The 16,315-nt window shown below is 42.2% G+C and overlaps 1 protein-coding gene across 3 annotated transcripts in view; it reads right to left on the bottom strand.

Moving 5' to 3' along the window:
* Positions 1-16,315, bottom strand: part of arb2a (ARB2 cotranscriptional regulator A) — a 149,535-nt gene that overhangs the window by 68,415 nt on the left and 64,805 nt on the right. For all 3 annotated transcript variants that reach the window (XM_069699914.1, XM_069699913.1, XM_069699915.1), the window contains exon 8: positions 11,546-11,665. In XM_069699914.1, the coding sequence (XP_069556015.1) occupies positions 11,546-11,665 (120 nt within the window). The remainder of the gene's footprint in view (positions 1-11,545; positions 11,666-16,315) is intronic.

Here is a 16,315-nt window from a genome sequence, read left to right as displayed (position 1 = left end):
TTGAATTCGAGTGATGCTTCTGTGACAATTTGCAACCCTGTGCGTTCTCAAGATTTCTCTCCCATATTGTATGCATTCTTATAGCAGAATTAACAAGGGGGGAGGAAAAAAAAAAGACATGTGACAAGTGATTCATTTGAGCTGTCAACGTGTCATCTTCACCACATTCAAACCTCTTGTCAAGCACTTGTATTCCCTCTCTGGTTAAGGTGACCTAGGTCGTAACCGCCTGACACACCCAGACACAGCAGGTGAATGCATGGAAATACCACAGTGGGAACAGCACACAAGCAAGTTAGAGCAAAAGCACAAATAAGAAAAAGCAAAAAAGTACTTGCAATACCAGTTGGGGATCATTTTACACATACATTTTCAGGTAAGAGTGGCATGCCTTTTTTTAGATCATTCATTTTACATTTCAGATAATATTAAGTGATAAAGTTGAGATTACAATTTCAGTTTAATGATTTTACACGAAATAAACAGCACTTCTGCCTTACTACTGTAAATCAGAAGTTGAGTGGGATGACTCATTGGGAAAAATTGGTGTTTCGGGCCAGTGATGTTTGCCGAAAAATATAAAAAAATAAAAAATAGTGTGAAGTGGAGAGAAGTGAGGTCAGTCTCAAGTGAAGGATCAGAATTGTTGGAAAAGAATGCAGCAGCAAGTCCGATGTGAAGTTGAGGTTAAGCGAGGGAAGGGAAAAAGAAAGTGACTGAATCAGCAGCAAAGGGGAAGAGCAAAGAACAGGCGAAAGACCATGTACACCAGGGCACGAGATAAAAAGAAGAAAACGAGAAGAGGTTTACAGATAAGTCGTAAAAGAGAGAAGATAGTAGGAGGGTGACCAAAGAAGCTCAGAGGAGTGTGATTGCCACCCCCAAAAAAATTAAAGAGTGTTAACAGGGAGTCGTTTGATATTTCTATAAAATAGGCGCAAAGGGGAGAAGAAGAATAAGTAAGTGAAGGTGAATTTGGTTGCAAATTGGGAAGGGGAGACAACAAATGACCGAAAGGAGCGGAAAAAGTGGACGGCAATGCCCAACGCGTATTAAAGAGTGAGTGAAAGAACGAGAGAGGTCTGAAGTAGAGGAGAGGGAAGAGAGCGAGACCTTGCCGCTGAGGCAACGAGCCGAAAGGAACGAGAAAGGCAGACAAAGCCGCACACTGCTTTCACAGAGCAGAACAAAGAGAAGAGGTGCATCATGGGAAGCTGAGCCTTGCGCCGCCACTGACGCCATGCTGGAAAACACACAATGGCACATATGCACAAATCAAAATGCAAACACGTATGCCTTCATGGAAAACTCAAAGACATGATTAAATGATTACACCTCTGTTTGGAGTCATTTTGAAACATCGGCTGCAATAAATTACGTAAGAAATAAGCTGTTCACCTCTTCACCCTTCATAACAATTCACAAATGCGAGAAACAGTAACCTAATCACATCTACCGTCTATATAAACACACAACAGTATATACATAGAGTATAATCTGTCAGTCATAAATCTGATTAGAAAATAAAAACAGAAAACTCTGAACAACCCGATCTAACCTAGACAGCTTCCTCTCTGACCAAGTGAATAGGTAAAGAGAATAAAAACTGTCCAAACATCTGCAAGACAGACAGTGATGGTACGAGAGTGGATACAGGAAAGAGGAGAAAAAAACCTAAAGTAAAACACAGCACAGAGGAACGTTTTCTCTGTAGCGCGTTGATACAAGCAGACCAGGGTTGACGCGAGGGTGAACATGAACAGGAAGGGAGGAGGGCTGTTCAGTTTTAACAGTGGAATTGAAACTGTCCATGTGTAAAGAAAGGTGTATATGTTTTGCATATCTGATTATTTGCATGTAGGTATGTGTTTACTCCTGTAAAAGCAGTGTATATGATTTTATTGCATTTACTTGCGGAAGCTGCTTGCTCAGGGAAACACAGTCTGGGTGAGTGATGTCACACGGGTGGCAGGGGGAGACTGTTTTTCACTTTCTTAGTTTCACAATTCAACAAAAACGAATGCAAAACAATTAAGATATTGGCTCTAAAGTTTTCCATCTATCGGCTATGACTCTTACTTGCCCCTCTCTTTCTTTTTCTCTCTCTCTCTCTCTCTCTCTCTCTCTCTCGCTCTCTCTCCCTCCCTCTCCCCCTCTCTTCCTCCGGCAGGTCTGATATGCCAGAGCTGCGGCTGAACTCTGAGTAGCACTGTCTCCGGGAAAAAACAAAGTGATCAATGTGAGAAGGCACGGGGCGCTCATGGACAGGCCAATCAATGGTGGAAAGAACCTTGCCCAGGGCCTTATGCAAATGGAAGCACGTCCTGTAACCTCGGGAGTGAACATGCGCATTAGATCAATGGGACGAGGGTAGAACCTTACAGCAAGATCAGCCTCAGCCAGTAAATATGTAATGATGAATCCCTCAAGATTTAACTGAACTCAAATGAACTTCAACTAGCTCTGCGTCTTATATCATAAAGTGGTGAATAAGAGCCTGTGTTGAGGAGGCGGGGTATGGGGTGGGTGGGGCAGGACACTTCCTTTTCACTAGGGAGAAAAAAAACAAAAAAAACAGGAAGACAAAAAGGTGAGAGGAGATTTATGAATAGTAACCTCAACAATACTTGTTTGAGATGTAATGATTTTCAATTACGTCACCATGGCAACATCTTTGTGTTTTGAAAAACGAAGATGAGGAGTGGGTAACTGTGACGACCTGGTGAAAGCTTGCTCGGAAATTTAGAGCCCTGGATGGTCAGACCAAGGACGAGATAAGACAAACTATTCAAAACGAATCGATTACATTTAGCAATGCCCTGATATACTGGAGTCTGAAATTGGTATCAATCAAAAGATATCACGGACAAATTAGAAGCATTAGGTAAATGTGGCGAGTGAGAGATTGATAACTTTATTCTCTGTAAGCAGAATGTCTACTGGAAAATTAAAAACAGTAGCTTACTGTTCATTAAAAAGATATGTACTGAAACTATAACTACAAGGGAGACAGACAAGAAAAAGGGGAAAAAGATAGAGATTAAGAAAATAAAAGGCAGAAAAGTATTGATTTTAATCACGATTCTATTCGGCAAAAAAAGTCGAACTGTACAAAATATAGGGAGATGTGCAACACACATTTTTTAACCAAAGGAGACTGATGGGTCTAATTTAATAGAACTAAATATTCCTGAAATCCATTTTGTGAACTGGTAAAATAACAGCTCCTGACTAGTAAGCTAGCCAGTTAGTTGCTGCTACGTAGTGACACATGAAACGCAGTGTGACGAGAAAAGAAAATCAGAGGATCAGCAGATTCTATCAGGAAACAGGACACATGATGAAGGAGGATACCTCGATGGACAAATGGGATTCACTATGTATTCTGCAACAGCAAGGCGGATTCTTGCCAGCTCTAGCAGTTTTGTACTGCTTTTTACCCAGGGCACTTGCCTTCAGTTTACTGAGTTATTGTACAACAATCTGACTAAAACGAGCAATGCAGTGTATGTACACACTGCATTCCTCGTAGAAAGTACAGATAAACCAAAAAGATCAACAGATGGTGTTTATTTTCTGAGCTCTTGATTGCCTTGCAGTTGCACAACAATAAAACAAGACAGAATTAATAATTAGGGCAAAATGTTGCGAACGACAAAAAACAGACTCTCACAAAATCGATTTCCCTAGATATTGAAGGAATAGCACGAGAAAGACAAGCGATGAGTAAAGTATTTTCAACCCCTCCCTCCACACACACACACACACGCACGCACACACACACACACACACACACACACACACACACACACACACACACACACACACACACACACACACACACACACACACACACACACACACACACACTCCTCTCTAACACCACAAATGCAATCTAGAAACCAAAGATGCTCCTGAAACATAGAGAGAAACACCAACAAAGGTGAGAATAATGGCGACGTATTGAAGGGAATACTTCACAAAGCCTATTGTGCGAGTATCCTTTTCAGGCAGCAAACTCGCTGTAATTTGGTCTGCGTCATCTGCCTCTAGCCACAATGCAACACTACAGCTTTGAAATGGATGGCAAATGAAGGCCATTTGTACATAATCACAGCAGATAGAAGAATTCAGGAGCCCTACAATGTGTTGTTGAGGTGGAAAGAAAGACCTTGGTCTATCTGTGGCAGCCAGCGCAGCTAAGGTTTGGCAAGGGAGGTCTTTTTTTTCCCAGAAACAAGCAAATCAATTCAAATCAAATCAGCTTGCTAGCCGTGACATTTAAACAGTTCAATTTACATCCTTATGTTAAGAGGAGAGCCGCTCTCTAAGATCCTATTCATTCACAAAGAAATTAGACGGCTATATTTCAGCTGCTTAATAGAGCAAATATGCTGTAGCTGTACTGAGGAAGAAACCATGTCTTTTCATGGTGTACAAAGGGCCAGACATTGTCTGTCATTACTAGCGGAGCACAAAAACAGAGAGAGAGAGATAATATACATAATATAGACAGGAGTAGAAAACAGCACCATGCATGATATGCATGCATTACCACGTACATGCGCACGCGAGCGCGTACGAAAACACGTGCACACATGCAAATACACATACACACTTTGTCAGTTGTGATGGTGTATGTCCTGAGGGCTGCTGTCCTGCTGTGCAGGCTGGCAGGCACTTTTGTCATGGTGGTCCTTTTGTTTCACATCAAACAAAACGCCACAGCTTTGCATACGGCTCCACTAATTTCTGCTAGTGTGCCCCAGCCATTTATCATCGCCTCTCACCCTCTCCTCCTCTCCTCCTCTCCTCCTCCCTTAACGTGGCTCTGATAGCTGCTCTCCACCAAGCTGTTCTGCTCAGGACGATACAGGCTTCTCCAGGCTAGGGCTGACACTCACAAGCGTGCGCATATACATACGTGCACGCACACACACACACACACACACACACACACACACACACACACACACACACACACACACACACACACACACACACACACACACACACACACACACACACAATAAGGCAAACGCAGACCCAAAACATTACGTGTGCACCCACTTGCAGACATAGAGAGTCATCCACACACGCACATAAGCACACACAGAGAGACAGACAGACACGCAGGAAACTGCACTACAACTGCACCGCTTGCAAGCCCGCCAGCTATGGAGAACCTTGAGATAAAAACAAACCTTCTCTTCATACCCTCCAGAAGCAATAGGCAGGCGAGTACTCAGAGTTTCGAAGGCGGGCGAGATGTGCATACAACATTAGATGAGGGGATTTTCAGAGCCTTCATATGGACGACTTCAGAGCACAGATTTTGTCAACAAATTTAAGTGATTTTTGCTTGTATGGTGATGAACTCAGGTGAAGGTTGCGCTGCTCCTCAAAGAGTATTCCTGATAAATATAAATGAGGAACTTAGTTTGGCACAGTTTAAAGGAATGCTCCAATATTTTTGAGAAATAAAATTCTCAGACTGGGATTTATATTGTAAGAGGATCAATTTAAATTTTAAATCTGTGCCGAGAGAAAAGCACTATCACTGGAAGCAGGGTGAAAACGGCTAACTCCTGACCAAAGACAAAACAGCCATCGACTTCATTTATTTTTTATATTACACTAAAATTATATTATATTATATAATATATATATTTTATGTTGTGTTTGCCAACAAGTTGGTCGCTGATTCATCCGACGATCACATGAGCTTTCTTATGAGAAAAATTACAGGACTTCAAACAGGCAGCACGCAGTCACTTACCCAAGCACCTTGTCATTGAACTGTTACGATTCATAAGCTAACATAAATTAGCTTAAGCACCTTAAACCACAGTGTCTAACATGTCTGACATTTACTTACACAGTATCCCTTCCATTGAAGCTGCGTAAGCTTCAGATGACACTCAGGTGGATTCGATCGACTCATCAGAGACCTGTTTGAGTAAATCAACTTGCAACCATCATCCCCTGTTATGAAGGTGCCTCAGGTTTCCAGCAGAATATTGCTTAAAAAGTAGCTCAATGATAGTGGAAGACTAAAAAATGAAAACCAAATGGTTATTGTAATCAGAGGGCGGTTTAGTGTCAAAGCTGTCACGGCCAAAGTGAAAGCTTCGGAGGGGGTAGAAACTGAATGAAGTTATATCCAAGGCAGACCAAAAGTGAGCAGACCATCAAAAATATCAATACATCAGGTTTTGTTTACCGACAGACGAAAAAGCAACTTTATCACAGATATAGAATTTGCTAAATAAAGAGCCTTCTTTAGAGAAGAAGTCCTGTCAAAAGAAGGCTATCTGGTAGTGGTCTGAGAGGAAGAGTGGCGGTCTCTAAACCACCTCTCAGGATGGGAACAAAGGTAGAAGGTGGGCCAAGACATACCAGCATTTGACAGTGGATGAATGGAAACAAGTCATATTTGCTGATAGAGTTATGGTAGTAACAGAAAGGTGTATGTAATTAGATGAACAGGAGAGAGAACGTTGCTGCAGTGTATCAACCCCAAAATGAAACGTGGTGGGACCATTCAAGGCCGAGGGTGTTTTGCCTCTTCTGGAGTTGAACACAAATCGACTCCACACTGATCCAGGAGAAGTAGCCCTGTACTCCTCATATTTGTGGAGAAGGATTCATACTGCAGCAGAATAATGACCCCAAACACACCTTAATGCTTTGCAAGAACTACCTGAAGACCACAGAAGATCAAGAAGTGCTGACTATCATGGACTTTCTCCACAGTCACATGACCTCAACCCCAATTAACATTTAAGAGGCAGTATCTTCACAAGTTCACAAGTTTTTTCTGACTTTACAGAGTTTGTTGGGAAATGGGTGACCACTGGAAACACAAGTGTTTGCTCAGCACCGTGTGGTCACTCGGCTGTTACCATGCCAGTCATGGAGCTGGACAGACCACTGCCAGACCCAGAGTCCTGCACAGAGGTCATAGTTGGCACCAACCCTGCCTTGAGGGCGGTCCCCAAATGGGAGAGGGGGAATTGGTGCAACAAAGGAAATGGGGAGATGAAACAGGACATAAACCCGACCAGATTTTGGGATGCTGCATATTGTCCTGAAAGAGTTTAGTATGTATAGTAATAATATATCAAAAAAGCCCAACTAAGTATGCAAAGAAAGTAAAAAAATTAAACAGTTGTGTTGCGCAGGGAAATGACAATAAGCTTGTTTGGAAAACTTCAGTAAATGAAAAGACAAACTTAAAGTGATGCATAAAATATACAGTAAGTACAACTACTTTCTCTTACTTGTACTCCAACTTGCAAACTTGATTAGGCACAAACAATGCACACAAGGGTATAGAAATGAAGTCCACAAGGAGCGAAGAAAACCTCCAAATCTATCCGTCTCACCTCAAGCATATCTTCCCACATCTGACACCTAACCACAACACACATACACGAACACACGCATGAAACCAAGGACCGTAGAGAGAAGAGAAGGTATATTCATTATAGATCGAAACAGATGGCGCTGTACAGAAAGTGTGCAGAAATATATTCTGCAAACATGTACAGTATGTATGTGGTGTGTTCACAGAGGGCACTTAAAATCTGTAACCATGCTTTTGAGGGGCTGTTGTGGCGGCTGGCTGGTTGTCTGGTTGGCACCCACACATTTGTGTACTGGGAGACAGATGCATTCTTACATAAGACCTTATATAATGCTGCCCTGTCCTATCCAATAAGAGCTCTCCTTTTTCACTCTGTAAGCGGGAAGGTTAGTGCGGGTTAGACAACCCTTCGTCAACACAACCACCACCGCTTACACTTACATGTCCACCCCCCTAACTCCTGGCAATGAAGAAAGATGAAAAGACAAGCCGAGCGGAGGGAGAGATGGATGCAGGGCCCCTCATTCTGTATAGCTCCATGCCCACGGTCCCTTCCCCTCTCTCTCTCTCTCTCTCTCTCTCTCTCTCTCTCTCTCTCTCTCTCTCTCTCTCTCTCTCTCTCTCTCTCTCTCTCTCTCTCTCTCTCTCTCGAGTTTGTTGTGAGATTTTGTCCTTAGGTGATGAAAGATAATGTGAACCTGGAACCTAAACCACAACCCTCATAAAATGTGTTTGTGTGTGTGTTGGACATGCAGAGAGAGACATATGGGCTAAAACTTAAACATTGAAGGAATACATGGTAACAAACAAAGTAGAACGATTGAGGGAACATAATCTATGTATCTTCAAAACTAGACTTCTGTATGCTGCTGTAGCGAAAAAATTTCCCCTCGGGGATTAATAAAGTAACTACCTAACCTAACCTAACCTAACCTATACAGCAGAAGGAGCAGTGAGGAACAGACTGGCCAAGCATGAAAGCAGGTGTCAGAGGAGAGTAGAGACTCTTAGCGACAGAGAAAGAAGAGGAAGAGTGAACAGAGATGGATGGATGTGATCACTTGGGAATGATATTGAGTGGAAAAGGGCGAAAAAGATGGGGCAAAGCGGAGAAAGAGCGAGCAGCCTTTCCCTGCAGCGCAAGCCTCTCTTTCTCGCTCGCGCTCTCATTCAAAGGCAGTTAGTTACTCTTTGATGTATCTATAATTAGTCAGTAGACACTGTGAAGTGTTTTAAAAGAATCAAATTGCATTGAAACACTTGAGCGCTCTAAACAGGGGCTAACATGCTCCGCAGCAAGGGGAGCGAGCAAGAAAAATTAATGGTGGGCCTTTTTGATGTGCTTGATCAGAAATGTATTTATTAACTGCAAACGGGAGCAGTAATTAACCCACAGACAGCTTGTTTTCTCTGGGTCTTCTAATGTGTCAAACGGTTCATCCCGCAAGGCTCCACTCTCCAGCTCATGTGCACACACCTCCCATCCCATCCCGCTGGACCACTTTCTCCTCAATTAAGTAGACTCTGTGCATGTGTGTGTATGTGTGTGTGTGTGTGTGTGTGTGTGTGTGTGTTGGGGTTGTACGTGCGTGAGTGTGTGTGGGCATGCTTATGGGTGAGGGAGTGCAAAAACACAGCAATAACAAGAAAGAAATGCATAGTGGCTGCTTTAAATCCCATGTCTATAGCTATGTTATTCCTGCAAAGTGCGTGTCTGTAAGAACGAAGAGGTTTGAGTGCATATGGATAAAAATTCATAGAGCTTTGAATAAAGAAATGTACATAAACAATGTTCCTAAACAAAATCTACAGTGCAAAAAAGCAAAAGAGAAAACTAGATACTTTCTTTAAAAAGGGCACAATTGGTTTGCATACATTTAAAGACTTCTATCTTTACACAAAGTTGCTGAAAGACACAGGTGGGCGATGGTTTGTATTAGTGTCAGGTTGGAAGAGGTGAAGAAGTTTTGACACGGATAGACAGCAGAAGCTGGGATGGCCTCAAGGGAAACCTGACAAGGACATATTCGAACACCCTGTCACCAAACGTGAACACAAGGATCTTTCAAGTCTCCGTTTTGATGTTATTTTTCCCATACTGCCTCTGATGTAAGCTATGTATTTACAGTATTTATGCATATACTGGATATGCGTGTTTGTAAGAGTTTTCACATGACAAGGACATCACATAAAAGAAAGCAGTTAGAACCTCATTGAGGCCTTTACACACACACACACACACACACACACACACACACACACACACACACACACACACACACACACACACACACACACACACACACACACACACACACACACACACACACACACGCACACACACACACACACACACACACACACATGAGAAAGGGAGCGAGTGTCTGACTGAGGGAAACATAGAGAGACAGAAAGATACAAATAGAGAGAATAGCAAGTCTTCGTCACACAGTGAGAAAGCCCAGGAGATTGTGAAGCTGTCACGGACAAAACACTGCATGAATATTTAGCAGCCAAATTAAAATTACAAAATACAAAACAAAAAAGAGTGGGTGAAAGAAAAAGAAGGAAAATAAAATATCCCTGAAAACACCAGTGGGACAAGTGCCCACCTTTAATCCCCCACTAGCCGTACCGTCATTGTGCTGCCTCCTTCCTCCTCCACCCTCCCCGTCAACATCCGAAGAAAAGCGGGGAGATACATCCTAAATAAACAATATAAGATGTAGAGAGTCTCGCAGTAGATCCTATAGATCAAGAAACCGGCAGACTGGCAATGTAACCCACCTCTCAGATCATACGGAGGCTTGCAAACACAGCTGGCACAATGCGTTAGTTAGTAGACTCCAATACGGTGGAATCATTTACAGTAAAAGTACATTAAATGCTTATGCAGCTAACACAGTATGTTAACAATAAATATGGTACTGAGCAAAGCAAGTGACAAACAAATGATTTCTGGGATTTCAGGAGCAAAAACTACCTGTTATTTATAAGTTTATATCACCATCCCCATAACTTTAATTCTTTACAACTAATAAGTAGTAAATGTATGCTCAACTGACAATACAGTTATTGTATCATGATTTTAGGATTATAAAATGGGAATAAATAATACAAAAGACCACAAAATCAGGGTAAAACTTTAACACTTTTGAAGCATATTAGCTAAACAGTATATGAGTTTTTATTGCTTTATGCATATCAGTAGTATATGCAATAGACTGGATTATAAATCAAAAAGCAAGCAGTAAACTAGCAGGGAGCAAACATTAACATCCTCACTATCTACCATTACTTCTAAATACTACTCTGGCCTGGTAAGAATAAGGCGCCACTATTATATCAGCTATAGGCACACACAAGCTTTATTATTACAGTAGGCAACTCTCATTGAAACACTAACAGAAGATATGGTGATGATCAATATGTAATGCAGAATACCACTAGAGTAGAAAATAAAACATTAACCTTAGAGGCCTTCGGATAACCCGCAAAATACACACTGTAGGCCCATTTAGCTGAAGGGTATGGTTATAAAGCCAAGAAGCTGGACAAACTTTATTTTCACCTTCCCCTGTGCACCATTAGTTCTGTCAAATCCACTTCCCTCCCACCATCTTTCGACCCATCCACTGTCTCTCTGAAGGCAGAGAGATCTGCATGCTCTGGAGCAGATCTGGTTTAACAGCAACACTGTTGTTGTACTGCCGGCCCTACATTTCATTATCCAACCCTCTCCTTTCCCCTCTTTTCCTGCTGTTCCTGATGTGCAGAGGAGGCAGATAGTGCCCAAGGACAAGGATGAACCAGATTGTTTACAGAGGCAGTACTTTCTCAAAGAAACCGAATGCGTATTATTTTTAATCGTTTCGGCATGTTTCACACACTATCACCCTGGTTCCTGTATTCCTGAGGTGGCCGGTGCTTGTTTATATTCATGTGCATGTGTTTAAGAATATGGCGTTTTTTACACACTCATATCTTTGCGTGGATAGATATGTGTTAATAAGCGCTGTGGTGTTGTAAGCTTGAACTTTATTTGATCTATGATTTGGAAAATGTAGATTTTTCAACATGTATGAGAGTGATGGTGTCGACAAGGGTGTATTGCGTTTCTGAATGGTGGTTGTTGGTGGGAGGTAGGAAGGACAAGTGGAAAACTAAAACACTCACCAGCTCAACGAAAGACAGCCCTCCATAGCTGTGGGCCATGATGAAGACATTCTTGGCTGCGGCTTTGGACACAAAGTGGTCCCACACGTACAGCATGTGTTCCTCGGAGGAACCATTTTCCTGCAACACAAAAAATGAACTCTAATGTCATATCCATAACAAAGAAGACTCAAAGAAATCTTATACGCTTGAAGGCTGCTAACAAACTCGGTTGTGAAACTACAAAACATTTAAGATATGCCCAGCCAATGAGAATGAAGCATCAATAGAGTTATTAAACTTGATTGATGCTTTAATGCTACAGCATCAAAACCTGCACCCTTGGGCAAGCCAAAAAGAAAGAAATACGAAAAAAGTGGTGGTAGCCTGAGGTGATTTCTACAAAGAGCCACACTTCAACAGATCAATAAGTCTTGCATATTGCAAATGCCCTAAATGTAAAACTCAATAGGCAGGATGACGTAACATTTAAATCTTAATTTGTACCCCGTTGCTGAATCAATGGCCCATCTAAACACCAGTAGAGGTATAATGGGAAGACACTAGGGGAAGGTCAAAGGAAAAAAAAACAGCAGAGAGAAGATACACAATGCATATACAAAACACACACACACACACACACACACTCACATGCAGTGTTGCACGCATGCACACAGTCACAAATGAATGCACCTACGTATGTTGTCAGTCTCATCTGCACGTATAGAGTCGTACACACACAAATGCAGTAACATGTAACCGGACGACATGTTTAATTAACCCGAGATGTACGTGCTTATCCAGGGCTGGAAAGAACAATAGTAAAAGTACAGGCGAGAAAAGGGCAACCGTTAATGAACTTGTGACATTGATTCCAGGCTTTGATTTCCTATCAAACTGTCTGGTTCACAATAGAAATCAACAATACATCCCCACAAGAGGTTACACTACACGTGGAGCTTTGTTGACTAGCAACACCTGTATCCTACATCGCAACACCGCACCATATTGTAGCCATACTGGATGTAAACATGATATTTACACACACACACACACACACGCACACGCACGCACGCACGCACGCACGCACGCACGCACACACACACACACACACTTTCTTAATTAGCATACACATGCATATAAAAGTAATTTCTCAAAATAAATAAACGCATGGCCAACAAAGAATTGGAGCTCATCTGTTAATTGAGTGTCAAAATGTTCAATGTGACTCAAAACAAATAATTAGCGATATAATGTAAGGGATATAGCAGGTGACTTAAGAGACTGTCCTTACTTTCCATAAATGTGTTTTCGACTACAGTATTATCACAGAAAGATAATTGCTTTAACACTCGCTCTCTTAAAGGGTCTAATTGAGGAGAAAGTGTAGAAAGCACACACATTACAGAAAATTTGGTTTAAACTTTACTTTTAGAAGAAAGTACACCAGCTTGTGATTTGATGAGATGTTTTCACTTGCATGCATCTGTGTGCCCAAGTGTGTGTGCGCTTATACTATTTGATGATGTGCTGATGTGTGTTTTTGTTGCTGTGTTTGTCTAGAGGTAAATTAACCTGTCAGAGTGTTTGTGTTTGCGCTAGATTAGCATGAGGGGGTTGTAGTGTCAGCACCAACCTCCATTCACAGAGTGTGATGCAAGAGCAGGCAACTTCGCTCTGCCCTGCCCTTCTGCCATCAGTCCTGTGTGCGTGCGTGCGTGTGTGTGTGTGTGTGTGTGTGGGAGGGGGTGGGGGGGGGGGGGTGGGGTATGGGGCATGTGCAGAGTGCCTGGCTGAAGCAGAGTTGTCTGTCTGAAAGGCTGTGACATCAAAGCCCTTTGAAGTCTCCCTCCTCTCTCCTCCACCATGTCACCCTTCATCTGTGAGGCCCATTTCATTAGCCGCCTCCCTTCCTCACTCTTTCCCTCTCTTCTACTTTCTTTTCCCCTCCACTGATGCCACCCGTTCTTCTTCACAATCCTCCGTCCCCTGTTTAGTCCACTTCTCCACCCACCCTTTAGTGACAATGCCCGACAGAGACATGAGGCAGGGTTTGCTCCCACTTTTATGTGTCTGTGCATGCGTCAATTATTCCATGAATAAGTCCAAAATTAGTCCAACAGACTGCACATAAAATGTGGCAAAGAGAGATAACTGACAAAATATTAATTTTGAATCCACGTGAATACAAGAAGAGTGTTTTTTTTAATTATTTGTTTCTGTACTATGAACAATAATAATAATAATAATTTCAAAAACCATTAAAAAGACTGCCGGATTGACTTCTTTATGGTAGCAAGCTGTGTGTGGTGTGGTCCGGATGCCCACACCCAACCCCACACACAAACACCGACACATATTCTTTGCGTATACCCTCGGCAGCAGGCAACAGCGTGACTGACTACCTGGCATGGCAGTGGAGTGAATTATCTAAACAGCATTTGCATATTGTTGCAATTATTTCCTGGGGTTAATTCGCAGCAGTGGAGCACACCGCCTAGCGAGACTGGCTTCCTGTCACCAGTTCTCTCACAGTATCTTAGTTTATTTATTTATCTTTCAGAGTTTCCCCACACTGTTTGCTTGTATTTATTTGTGTTTGTGTGTGTGTGTGTGTGTGTGTGTGTATCTGCCAGCACTGACAGGATAGTATCCCAGCTGCACACCTGTTGCCAACATCCTTCAGCCATGACTGTCAAGGGACATTTGAAGGCGTGTACTGTTTGTGTGTATGTGCTTACCAAATATATAGGGATCCATACTGTCCCCTCAAGGAACATAAAAAAACAAATCTTCAGCCTAGACGATCTCAAGTCTAAATAGTCTCCAATGTTCACAGCTAACAATTATCAGAAATAAATTAAAAATGACACTGACAGAGAGAGAGACAGAGAGAGAGAGAGAGAGAGAGAGAGAGAGAGAGAGAGAGAGAGAAGAGAGAGTCTTATACAGTATCCAGTATATTTATGTAGCACCAATGACAACAGTGGGAAGGATAACCAAAATGGGGTTTTGGCCAAGTTCCTGCTACCCAATAAACAGAACGTTGATTTTGGGTTATAAAATACGTCAACATTATGACTGCTAGACAACCTGCTATGCAACATTGTGCATGACTTTCTACCCTACTTTCAATCCATAAGTGCTTCCAACTGTTAAGTCTTTTGTTGAATGTGTGCCATCCAATTGTCTAGTTTCAAAAATGTGTTCAATTTAGCTCTTTCCATTACTTACATAATAAAAACGTATGCTCCAGTCAATAGCCACACTTGATTGTATGCACCAAAGCACACACACAGAAATAGGCTTGCTCCAGTACATGCACACAGATCGAAATTGGCGTGCGCACACACACGGTCTCTTGTTTCTTCAAAAGTTGTCCGGTCCAATACTTGCCCTATGTTTATTCACTGTAATGAGAAGCAGGGAAAGGAGAGCAGAGGAGCGGAGTGCACTGTAGCCAGAATAACAGCCTCAACGCCAACACAAACCCAGTGTCTGACCAGCACAGGAAACAATGAATCTAACAACATCAACACACTCTGACAAACAACCACTGAAGACCTCCCTGCTCCCTCCCTTCTACGCCTCAACCCCAGTCATCGAAAAGAGAGAGGACTTCAGAAAACGTCTGAGGAAGCTGGAATTTCTAGTTGGGAGATGGTGAGCAGTGTGGACCGGAAGGAATCTAGTGGATAAGAGCCATTATACTACTCTGAAACCTTTTAGTGGGAGCCAGAAGTGTCAGGACAGTGTCACGGGATCCCTAAACAACTTTATTGGGTTCGGACTGTTTAGCTTGGGCAGTGCTGGTTCCAATCTTGCAAAAATGTTAATAAGTATTTCAAGGTGTTAGAGTGAGAGCTGATGTAGAAATCAAAAGTAATAGAAAGACACATCACACAACATTTTAATCCCACAGTTTTTTCCTGTAAAGGAAGAGGTTGAAACAAATTACTCAAATTACACAGAAGCTCTGTCACTCTTTCTAACTCACTCACTTTCTCTCACACACAAACAAAAAAAAAGAATGTCTGACCGATCTCTCAATCTCTCAGTCCCCTTGTGCTCTCAGGCCACACACTGAGTGAGCCAACCTGCAGCTCCAGTCATTATGGTCTTTAATGTGTCCAGCTCAGTACGCAACAGGATTGTTTTCATTTGGTCTAACGATTAAATATTAAAAAAGCAATGTAGGTAATTACATGTTTAGTATTAGCAAAGAGGTTATTAGAATGAGTTAGTTCGTGTTTGTTTGTGCACGTGAGAGCATTTCTGCGTACATGTCTTTGTGCACATAATTAAAAAGTGGACCTCCACAACACCTGCGTGCAATTGCATTCTAATCAATGTCTGGGACGTGTAGTCTTTTGCCATATCTATCTCTTGTTTTTTTCCTTCCGCTCTCATATTTGTTTCATTCTTTACTCTCTTTAAAGGCAGACTGAGAGCTGAGATGAGCTGGAAGCTGTCTGGGAGCTGATGGGTCTTGCTCGAGTGGGGGAAAGGAAGGTATGGAGCAAATTAGCGGCAGAGATGGGGAAACTAATGACTGTGGCATTGTGGGTAATTAGCAGGTATAGTACCTATGGAGAGTTGGGATTATAATGATGTGAGAAAGAGACAGAGAAAAGGGAGAATGAGGTGAAAAACGTGTGCAAGACTAACAAGATGGGGGAAACTGTGTGTGTGTGTGTGTGTGTGTGTGTGTGTGTGTGTGTGTGTGTGTGTGTGTGTGTGTGTGTGTGTGTGTGTGTGTGTGTGTGTGTGTGTGTGTGTGTGTGTGTGTGT

Source organism: Brachyistius frenatus, unplaced genomic scaffold (genome assembly GCF_029030835.1).
Source record: "Brachyistius frenatus isolate BFR_SWC_R1_liver_20210118 unplaced genomic scaffold, ASM2903083v1 Contig_31, whole genome shotgun sequence".
Taxonomy (NCBI): Eukaryota; Metazoa; Chordata; class Actinopteri; family Embiotocidae; genus Brachyistius; species Brachyistius frenatus.
Note: the sequence above shows the minus strand (reverse complement) of the source record. Positions and strands in the feature narration are given on the sequence as shown.